General features: G+C 42.9%; 1 protein-coding gene across 2 annotated transcripts in view; it reads left to right on the top strand.

Annotated features, from left to right (window-relative positions):
* SLC1A3 (solute carrier family 1 member 3) overlaps positions 1-12,075 on the top strand; it is a 173,475-nt gene that overhangs the window by 31,257 nt on the left and 130,143 nt on the right. For both annotated transcript variants that reach the window (XM_085631060.1, XM_085631059.1), the window contains exon 3: positions 9,900-10,037. In XM_085631060.1, the coding sequence (XP_085487186.1) occupies positions 9,900-10,037 (138 nt within the window). The remainder of the gene's footprint in view (positions 1-9,899; positions 10,038-12,075) is intronic.

Raw genomic sequence — 12,075 nt, 5'->3', positions numbered from 1 at the left:
TCATTTCTTGGAATATGGCAGGCTTGTCCTCTAAGTTCTCTGACGAAAGGTGGTTACAGTTTATTAAATCCTTTAACATAATTTGCCTGCAAGAGACATGGCAAGTCAAGAATATTTTTTTCCTGGAGGGGTGCAAGACCATCTTCTGCCCAGTCTTATTATTTTTGTAGCTCTCGAGTATTGCGGCACTATGCAGATCATGAAATGGGACTTCCATGTGTTCTAGGGGGCAAAATTGCACGTTGGGAGAGCTCTCCCTATGGTTATAATTAATTTTTATAATGCAAAAAGGGGGCCGTGCCAGACCTCTAATTTTATAGCCTTAAGTGGCACCTTAGATTCATTAAAGGGAGAGGGCTTCATGCATCAGAAATTTATTCTGGCAGGGGATTTTAATTGTCACCCGTGCCCAAATTGTTTACACCCGCCACCTAACACACAACCTTGCCTGATTTCGGAGGATTTGCATTTGGAGCATACCATAGAAAGGGAGGTGATAAATTGTTTCCTGCTTTCGCACAATTTGGTTTTTACTTTAGACAAGCTGGCAAACCGGTCTAATCCTCAAATTCCTCTAACATTTAAAGGAAGGGGGACCGCCACAATCATTGATTTCTTCTTTGTCTCTGCTTGTATGGGTTGGCCTCCTGTCTCCTTCAATATCTTATATATTCCCTACAGTGACCATAACCCTTTGACCCTGTCTATGGAGGGGATAGGGAACCATTCGGAGGGCCCCTGAAAGCCCTGGGGAGCCTTAACCCCCACTGGCCAGGGGAGGCGTTTACGCTGGTCTTTTAATCATTATCTTTTCGCAGAATGACAGTAGGAGATACTTACCTGCTTGGACCCTCTAGAGCCTGGCGAGGAGGTTCTAAGTTCTTTAGCCTCCATCGCTCAGTTGGTTTCTGGTCTAATATCGATCGCTGTGATTGGCCATCGCCCGAATCATCCCTCATGGTTTGATTCCGCTTGCTCTCGGGCCCCTAGGCATCTGAAGAAAGCCCTGAAGCAGTCACCTCGCAACAGTGAATGGGTGGCACATTGTAGTTGAAACTATAAAGGGGCCCTAAGAGAACAGAGGCACCAATTACAGAAACAGGCATGGGCTGATCTAACCAAAGATGTCGAACTGACGGACTCTACACTTTTCTGGCAGATTATTAATAGTTCCTGTTTTTGTAAGCCATCAAGACCTGTCTTATGTCACCATATCACCCCGCAACAGTGGGTCATCCATTTTGATAGTGTATATAATTTTGGACTTCTTGAAGGGTCATGCATGGATATTGCTCCCAACTTCAGCCGACACATCAGTCACCTTCTCGTTGGAGGAAGTCCACAGGGGCATTGAGTCTGACCTTGAACAGGGCACCAGGCCATGATTGGATCCCCCCTGATTTTCTTCCAGGACAATATTGAAGTTTGAGGCCCGGTATTGACACTTGTGTTAAATGCAGCAGCAAAGAAAGGGATGCTGCTCTCCTGGTCAACTACCACCATTACGCCAATTTATTAAAAAGGGGGATAAGGACAACCCGCTATGCTACCGCCCTACTTCCCTTATTGATACCGTAGTTAAGGTGCTGGGCCGGGTCCTTTAAACTCGACTCTCTTCATGGGTGGACACCAATCAAAAATTATTTGAGGTCCAGTTTGGCTTTCAACTATTGAGCAATGCCTTAATCTCAATTTATTAATGAATAAATACACGGTTGCTCAACCGTGGGCGTTGTTCTTAGCTTTTATGGACCTTACATCTGCCTTTGATCGGGTTAATCGAAAGAAGTTGTGGCACTTATTGACCTCTTTGGGTTCCGATCCCACCATTGTATCCTTCTAAATGAATCTTCATGCCCATACAACAGCGGCAGTAAAATATTCTTGGGCGGGGCCTTACTGCACATTTAATTGCACTGGGGGGGTTCGCCAAGGCTGCATCTTGGCCCCTTTTTTATTCCCCATTTACATCAATGGTTTAGAAGCTGTCCTCCTGGCATTACAATCTGATTTCCCCAGAGTTGGCAGAAAATCTTTGCAAGTGCTACTATATGCCGATGACACAGTGATTATGGCTCGCACAGTCCTGGGCCTGCAGGTTTTAATTGACGGGTTCTTTGATATTATGGATAGACTGGACCTGTCGGTCAACTTTACAAAGTCATAAGTTTTGGAAGTTGGCCCCCGGGTCTCCGGTCTAAAACCTTCAAAGCGGGATCTCACACTTTGGCGAGGTCCCGGCCTTCCCCTATCTGGGAATTCCATTCGACAGAAAATGAAACTGGAAAACATTATTGGAGGGCAAGCTGAGTGACCTAAACAAATCTATAGGGGCCATTGCCGGCGACGCTCTTAGATTGGGATCTTGGGTATGGGTACCAGAGCTGATTTTAAAATTGTATCAGTCTATATGCACCTGAAAGGTGTTATATGGTAGTGATGTATGGGGGTATACTTCAGCACACAAGCTACAGGTGGCCCAAAACAAGTTTTAGCATTGGATTCTGAGGGTCCTTCTCTCAAAGTACCCCCGCCTATAGAGTAGACAAAGAGTTTGGCATTAATTTCTTAGCCGACCAGGTGGCAGTTAAGCTTCTGTTCTGCAGGGTATAAATATGGTCTAGGGAGAATAAGGACCTAAATCGCCTAATTATTTCAGACTGCCTGTCATTAGAGCATGCGTTTAAACTTCCCTGTCTACGGTATGCAAAAGAGTCTTTTTTTGCTCTAGGTAGGTCAGATATCTTTCTTTCATGTGACTCAGTAATGCCTCAGGACCTTAACATTGTAAAAGAACTGTTTTTAGGTCTCGCCTAGGAGATGACCTTTAGAAATTGGTCAGCTCTTTTCCTCACACTCGTGCATGTGGCGGCATCCACCTTGCGAGAGCGAGCAGCGGCACGTTCAGGGGCCATCTGTTTTTTTTTCCTAATGAGCTTTAACTTTCGTGTTTGCTCAGGTCCACACCACTTTTTCAGGCTAAACACTATGTAAATCATTTACAGCGAGGTGCATTGTAAGCACATTTCTCTTGTGGCTGCCTTGATAATCTGCGATGTCTTTGCCCCTCGTGGACCAACGTTGGGCGTGCTTTCTTTATCGAGCCTGGCACCTTGCTGTTTGGGAAATGTAGGTGATACATTACTGTCCTATGCTGATTTTGTGAAGTTTGGGGTGGTGTGCTCACCTCTGCTATTTGTGACACTCGTGCAGTTGGAAAGGGACCCTTCAAAGCATAAATGATGGACAACGTGTCACATGGCCACTTAGATCAATCGACTGCGTTGTTCACTGGTTGGCGGCATTCGAGTAGACAGACTCCTTTCAAGCGAGGCTGAAGCTGATCGGTGCAAGCGTATATGTTAAGGACGCTGCTGGTGTTCGCGAGAGGCTGACTTCCGGTCGGAACTGTTCCCAGAGCTGTGCGCCTGACACACCCCACTGTGCGTAGCCCCGCTTCTGAAGGTACGTGGCTGTCAACTTGCCCCGTATGTAAACAATCCTTGCTGCCTGACAAAGAGCTCCTGCAAGTAACCCGTGCTCTGGCATCTGTAGGGCTGTGTGGACTCCTCCCAGACCGGGTGAACGGGACATCTTGGCGCTACTTTACAGTGAACATTAACAACCTTTTCGGAAATACGCAAACAATATTATTTTTTCAGTAGTAATTGAGAGGTCACTGAGGAGTTAGGAGCGAATACAAGTTATAGAAACTTACTGAGGAAGGGAAGTAGGGCGATGCAAGAAGGGTGTTCGAGGGGGGGGGGCTAGACAAGCAGGGGTCGTACGGCCAGGAAAGTGGGTTCACCAGCAGGGGGTTTAAAGACTGTAGAGTGATCTCTTCCATTGTGCTTTTTTTGTTCTTTGGTCAGAGCAGATTACAGCTGGGTGTTTTCAAAACTGACCTAAATATTTAATCTGAAGCGAATCTGGACAAGTTTATTAGGCAAAAAAACCTGATTTTTGAGCTATTGCTTAGCAGACGTCTTTTCCAATCTCCCATTCTGTGGTCTCTCTCTTTGGGTACCTGAAGCTACGAATTTACCTCTCTTTAACTAACTCCCAGACGTCCCCCATTCTCGGTCTGCCTCCTCTCGTTCTGATGCCCCATTTCTGGCCCATGTTGTATAGCTTATTATACCTCGTTCTGCTACCCTCCACCCCCTCACCCGGATTTCCTTATGTCCCTCTCATGCGTACCTCTCATTTTTCACCTCCAGTCAGTCTTTCCTGCTGATTTATCTTACATTCCTGTCTTGCACAATAAAACTCTCATTCTGGTTGATTAATGTTATTTATTGCTTTCTCTTACTTTATGTCAGATCACGCACTGCTCCTGCCATTCTGATTACCCTATACCATTTTATATATTAAAACATTAGAAAGTTGAGATCTTCATTCAGGACAGTGGAGTGGCTCAGGGCCAATAATGGCTGTTATAGATTGACTATGAGCTACTACACATCTTTTTACATCAGTAGTCATCACATCGCAGTAAGTACATCACGAGAATGTTTACACATGGTATGTTGCATCAGAGGTGCGTTTTCCTGATACTGCTGTCTCTCTGGATCTGCTGTTATTTATTTGCTGTTCGTTATTCCCTTTACTTTCAGCCACACTGCTATACAACATGGCTAAAATATATAGACAAAGCCAACAGCTCACACGTAGTAATGTGCTGCATGGTTAAACACTTAAAAAAGGTCCCAAAGGCGAGACCTATTGGCTATGCCAATGCTTGTTTAAATATACCTCCGCCCACCGCAAAAACACAGTGCTTCAGAAACCAACTGTGAGGACACATGCCTTGTTAAAGGCAGTTCAGGGCAGGAAAAACGACCTCTCTACCCTTACAAGGGCAACTGACAGGTTTTTAGTAACCCGTTTTAGGTTCAACTGGCTTCACCATCTTTTGCCGGGTTTTGTTCCCCCAAACACGAGATGACCCTGTGGCTGCGACTCTAGGTCTCCACAGGATACGTTCCATTTTGTCTTTTCATGTAAATATTTTACAATATCAAGGAGGCAGTTTCTTAGCCCCTCTTAAAGGGCCTGAAGTTTAGGCACGCCAGGGTGGCGCTTATGTATTTACAGCTTCTCACGGTGGCCCATAGAGCCCTGCATGGTTTGGGGCCTTTGTACATTAGGAAGCGGTTTGGCTTCTACGTCCCTAGCAGAGCTTTGCGCTCAGCCGCCCAATGTCGGATGATTATCCCGTGGTTTTGCAGGTCACGGTTGGGAGGTCAGTCCGTTTCTGTTAAAGCAGCTATGGCTTGGAATTCTCTCCCACTGGAATTTCGGCATATTGAGGATCTTAGACTTTTCAAGAAACAACTTAAAACTTTTCTCTTTAACTAGCTGATCCATACTCTCCACTCCAGTGGGCTTTGATAACTGCACGCGCCAGGACACTCTCGAGTATTTGAGTGCGCTATAAAACCAGCTGGTGCCTAATGTACTCACACTTTGTGCAATGACAAGTTTCCTGCGGGCGGCCTAGAGATCAAGATTATCTAGACCCCATTGACCAATGAATGGCTATCTCAGTTTTTTTCTCACCCCTTGCTTAATCACCCGTGACCAAGAGTGGCCTTCTATCTTAACTTTTAAACTGGATGTGTTGTGTTTTATCTTAACTTTCAACTGGATTTGTAATGATGACTATTCTATTGCATGATTGTATCATATATGGCCACGATTGCTTCCAAAGAAAGATTTATTATTATTATTATTATTAATGACTTTCAAAAACACCCTTTGAGTGCTGTCTGACGAAATTATATTTTGGGTATATAGTATATTTTGTGAGCATTTCTAGGTTCTGGTTTGCAGTTAAGTAGTCGGGCCTTATACTCCTGTTTGGTCAGTGTTCATCAGTCCTTCCTGTTTCTTTTGTCTTTCCTAGTATGCATTTAAAGAGAAGACGTTGTTCAGACAACGGAGCCAATTTTGATCTGGTATTAATAGGGCTGTTTGTCAAAGAGCGATGAAGCCAGCTGTAGAAGTAACCCATCCACCTCATACCGTAGAGTGGGATACTGAATGACAGGGATGGGGCCAAGGAAAAGCACAGTAGGTCAGATGCAATCTTAAACCATTTCCTGGAGGACTTTGACAATGTCTAGCGGGAACTAGGTGAGACAAGGGCCATGAATAAATGTATCAAATGATGATCAGACCAAATAACAAGGTAGACTTTAATAGAAGACACTGTCCCCTCAGATGCAAAAATTCGATGTAAAATATAGTCCACATTATGAGTCCTTATAGGGACATGTGGGGCAAAGAGCAGACTGATGGATGGTTAACTAATTTCTGAATATTATTGCCTCTTTCTTGTTAATGTGGAAGTGAATCACCCTATAACAATTGCTTTATTAAAGCTGGTGACCAATTCTTGAAAGGAAGATAGAAAGGTTGTGGTGGGGCTTTAAGGTCACACCATGGGACACATGTCAGAAGTGTCTCCTTCATACGTGTACTCATTCATGCGTTATGTAAAAAGAAAAGTTGTCAGCCGGTGAGAGTGTCAGCTCTATTAAGTGTAGGAGTAGATACATGACATGAATATTGGTTTTAGCAATCATTACAATACCACCACACCTTTATCCATGGACTGACCGGCAGGCTTATTGGTGCAACCAGAGTAAGGGCGTCAATAAAGGGGGTTAATTTGCTTAACCAATTTTTAGTTATAAACATCATATTTGCTCTGTAGGAGTAGGTCACAAATCTCACTAGTTTTTATGAGCAGGGACATTAAGAAATGTGGACTTTAAAGACGTATTAGGGGCACAAGATCTTGTTCAAGAGGAGCCCACATAATGGAGGGAGAAGTTAACAGAAGACACCAGGTATAACAAATACACCTTGTTATGTACAATATACAGGTTATCTTTTAAGCTTACCTGAAAGACTAGTATACTTTATAGACCACCTTGGGTGTAGGTATTAGCAGCTATTGGAGGTCTGTAGCAAGAGAGGGAGGTCTACTGGGTACATTACGTGCCCCGGGTCCTAGTCGAGCCCAAGTGGCAAGAGTGTGATAAAGAGACAGGAAATGCAGGATTACTGCAGGATGTTTGATGAAAGTGGCAGGAAGTGAAACAAAACTATGCAGCCTTGGTAATTGGCAAACCCAGAATTCATCAGCGCCAATAGCGGAACCCCGCACTTATTACATTTACAAACTAGGCACTGCAATCCACACCCAGATACAGAAAAACAAGGTATATTTTCAGAATGTCGACGAGTTTGCTAACTATCCCTATCAAAAGACCGTGTACACAATTAATGTTTTTTATTGTTTTGTATGTACACTCCCTCAACTGCCAGTTTGTAACATAAATATCTTCCTCTGGCTCACATGGGCTACAAAAGAGAAGTATTTCTTGCTTCTTCAGCACAATGTTACACGGACACTCTCTCACCAATTTCATATAAAATGCAGGCTGCTAACTCATAGTTGTAGGTGTTATTGGCAGGTGGTGTACCATATATCAAGGTATGGCACAAGATTCCGCCTCTGGAATAGGGCCGCTTTAGAGTTTGAATACACTCAATTTACTTCGACTCACCCTACAATGAATTCAGATGCTGATACAGTAAACTGTTACACGTCAAGCAAAAAACAAAATATTGCACCTCAAGCAGTGCTTTATTTGTGCATGTGGTTGCAGGAAGTGGGCACTGTTACTTCTTTTTTGAGACTGAGACATATTTTACTCCATCAAATTTTGAGAGAGAAAGGCAGGGCAGAGAAAAAGGAGGAAGAGAAAGATAAACAGTGACCACGTGAGAAAGGGATGGAAAGGATCCTGCAAAAGTCAGATAAAGATACAGGAAGTGTAGGGTATGAAGGTCTATTAATCTTTCAATGTGAGTAGATGTTCTTTACAGTCCAAAGTTTGTGAACCTGTGTTTTCACATCTAACCATGTGGTTCTCAGAGCATGCTTGAAAAGTGACTTTTTAAGTTAGTGAACTGGAGATGGTTTGATTGGATCTAGCACTGTGGGAGATCTGTCTTTGCATTTTTAATCTGTTAGATGGTTTGACTAACAGCAAAAGTGTGGGTGGAAGGACTAGATATCGCAACTGGGTTGCGAAGTTGCCCAGGCAGGTCTTGTGTATCTTACAGTGTCTTAAACTCAACTCTGAATTTAGTCAGCCACGTTTGGGGTGGTTTCAGGTTGGCTGGGATATGGTTGATGAAAGAACAATAATAATGTCACTTATAATAATCAAACCGTGCAGTATACAAGGAAGATTAACCAGTAAGTAGCATTCCTTCCAAAAACCTGATTCACAGTACATCACACAAATTATGTCCTTGACCAGCCTATCCTGTAACTCCAAGAATTCTGAGTTCTTCAATGAGGTTAGAAGAAATGTCCTGAAGTGGTTCCAATGTTTCCTATTCCCAGGATCTCACTTCATGAAATTAGACTTGTTTGAATAAACTACACTTGCAGTGAAGTGTAGTGTTTCACAAGGATATATCTGTTCACCACATCTATTTATATATAGAACTTCTACCCATAATACTACAAGACAATTCTATCCCCATGCACCAATACGTTGATAATAGTCATTTATATACCCAAGTCTGGCTGGTATAGATTTTATTTTCACCTTGTTTTTAGTACAGAACTGTAGTCATATGTGAACATTACAGCGTAAGTGGTTACAATGTGCAAGAGTAACTTAGAGGGAATAAACAAAAAATGCACTCCATACATCCACGTGCCCTCCCAGTGTCTGCAGCGAGCCCACGAATAACCTGGGACTAGATCTGTGATCATCATCATACTATACATTAAAGATGAAGTCTACCAAAGTGGATTTACTACTCCTCTTCTCCAAAAGCACTTCAATCCCAGTCTAAGCATAGATCACCATAGTACGCCCTCTGGGTATTTACGCAGTACTGGTGCCACACCATACGTTTCCCAGTGTCATCATTTACCAAAACCTCAATTTAAATAATTATATCGACAAATTGACTAAATCTGCCTCATGTCAACTCCACCTCCTCAGAGAGCTCAAACCATGACCCCTCACAAAAGACTTCGGATCAGCACTTGTACTCACATATCCTGACGGAAAGAATGCAGTTCCGAAAAGGCTTACCAAATCGTCTGTCTCTAAAAACGATCCCAATCGGCTACAGGAGAGAAAATTGGGGCATATCACGACCATCTTTAGATATCTCCATTGGCTCCCTCTGGAAGCTAGAACTGAAGCTAAGATAGCTGTATTACAAGTCAGACAACACACACTGGGCTACAGTCCTACCTGAACAGCAAACAGCAACTCACAGGTGGTCAATAAAACACTAGAAAGAGAGGCCTCCTAGATCTGGATATCCAGAAATCCAGAAAAGCTAAAACCCCAAAGCAAGTCTGCTCATGCCTGGCTCTGGGACTGTGGAACTCCATTACTGACATCAGCTGAATTGTAATCTCTTGCATTCTGACAGGTTTGAAAATGCCCTTTGTCAGACTTTACCTCCCGAATTAATAAACCCCAGGTTCACCTTCCTGCTACAACTCTGGATTCTTGTATTGATTCTATGTCACTATGTTATCAGTAATGCGCTCTGTCAGGGCTACACCTACACTATTGAAATACTTCAAATGAAAAAGGAAATCCACTTGAATCATGTATTTCTATTCTATTTTAGTTTTAGGAGCAAGGTGATACTGCTAAACATTATTTTATACTCAGCAGATTGTGTAACCATTTTGTGTAATAACAATTTCATTTGTACACATTTTGATACGATGCGGCATCACGTAAAACTGTGTTATGCGTTCACATGTGCTATTGAAGTAGAGCTGCGCAAAGTTTTCAACCAGTATTTCTTTTCTTTCCTGTAATGTCTGTCTTCCTCAGGCGGGATCCTGGGGTTCTCCGTGCGATCCTACCACATGACATTCCGGGAAATCAAGTACTTCTCGTTCCCCGGAGAGCTGCTGATGAGGATGCTGCAGATGCTGGTGCTTCCACTCATTGTTTCCAGTTTGGTAACAGGTACAACAGTCAAATAACCTTTACAGGTGTCTTAAATGAACTATGTATAGACAATCTATAGAAAAATGTTATACTAACTGACATACAACATCTATTGTACAAACTTTGTTATGAGTTCATATTTTAAATGATCATAAACTCTATATCAATACCCCATATAAGACCTAGTCAATGTCTACATTCTTGTAAATAACAAATATACCTACTAGAACCAAATAAAGGCATGTTCATATCTTTTATAAATTATGCAAGATGAGGGGGATGTAGAAAGTGACAGACAGCGTGGTAAACACAGTTAATATATTTTAGGCTGTCCATGATGTTTGCCACATGCTACATTTTCAGCCTTACCAGGTTGAATCAAGTCAAATTATAGCAATACACACATTAAAAAAAAATATGTGTCATGCCACAACACTTTGTGGCATGGCTTGTTATGTAGTGTTCCCTCGAACCAGCCTGGCTAGTTAAAATGTAGCATTCAATTCACACAGCTGCGTTCTTTAGCTAAGTAGATATTGTCCACTGAGGAAGATATAGTTTCTCAGATGCAAAAAAGGGGGAGTGTTGTCATTTCAAACATTGTAGTTTCCTAATGGTATGCAAAGGGAGGCATAGGAAGGACCCCAATGCAGGCCAGGAAAGTGCTCTCTGCTCCCTTCTTTTCATCTGCACCACCAATTTCTGCGAGTGCCCCACGCAAGCGGTCTTTATTAAAAGAAGTTTATTGGAAGCAGTGACATATTTAAAATAAGAAAGGTGAAAATTGCAATAATCTCTAGATAATTTGCAAATGCATGTATCCTAGACCCTTGCTCAAAAATAATCTTTTCATGGTGCATAGCAGGTTGAATTCGTTTCTAAAGTTCATCTGGTGCCAGCAGATAGCAAGTTCACCTCGCGGAGAAATAACAGTAGTTGGTTGGTCACCGCTGAAACTGTATTTATTTGTGGTAGGCATGGAAGGACGTGTTTTGGGCTGGCCTCCAGCCTGTTATCAGCACTGGGGGTTTTGCCTATGGTGGGTCGTTCCTATTCATTCCACCCAGGAGTACAATATTGAGGCATTTAAACACCTTGCAACCAATACGACTCATGGTTCAAACAGTCTGTGATGTCATTTGGTGTCATATGAAAACATCTGTTATTGTAGGTTGAGTTAGATGGCATGTTGCACATTGCGCACATATGTATGCTGAAGGCTCATGGTGAAAAGACAGAGGCCTGGGGTATGTCTGAACCTTTCCAATTGGTAGATTCCCTAGATGTTAGCTATTCCCTAGATGTTATTCTGGCTACTTGACTCTAACTTAATGGGAAATGTCAGAGCCGGTCTTAGGATGTGCAAAGCCATTCAGTGAGTCTCATGAGCTTGCTGCATGCTTAGCACCGGTCAGAAGGTCAGTGCTGCTTGTCTATGGCAATGAGATGCACTCTTATCTCAGCTATCTCAGTCTCTGTTGCTCTCATGGGACTTAGTCCTGAGTGGCAGTCATGAAATAGCTTGTATTCATCCACATGCTCCTGCAGTAATCTTACAACTCCTTAATTAAAGGGGTATTACTCTGACAGTGAGATTCAAAACCAACCTCACCGTTCTCTGCATGTAGCCCGGCAGCTTGAAAAACCAGCAGCTATAGGTATTCCCTAATGCTAGTTTGTTGGATGATGTCTGCTTTGGGGTTGAGACCCATCGTGACATCATTCATCTGATGTCCCTTTAGAGGAAAAACGGAGGAGACCAGTGAGGGGAGAGAGATCTGTGGATGGGATGATTCATCAGGGGTGTCTTGTATGTCCTCTTGGGTTTTCTTGGATTTGCTTCTCATGATATTAAGAACTTGGCACAATGTTGGAGGAATGCAAGAGGGGTCTTTTCAAGTATTCTGAGCTGGGAAGCTCATGTAAGATGTTTAGTGTTGTGCTTGATTAATGTGATATCTATTTTCTTGATATCTCTGATACTGGTGGCCCGCTGTCCCTTTTCTGCCTTGACTGCTGTGTATTATCCCTTTCTTTATGCCTGGCAACAAGTTTG

This window comes from Triturus cristatus, chromosome 2_1, assembly GCF_964204655.1.
Source record: "Triturus cristatus chromosome 2_1, aTriCri1.1, whole genome shotgun sequence".
Classification (NCBI taxonomy): domain Eukaryota; kingdom Metazoa; phylum Chordata; class Amphibia; order Caudata; family Salamandridae; genus Triturus; species Triturus cristatus.
Note: the sequence above shows the minus strand (reverse complement) of the source record. Positions and strands in the feature narration are given on the sequence as shown.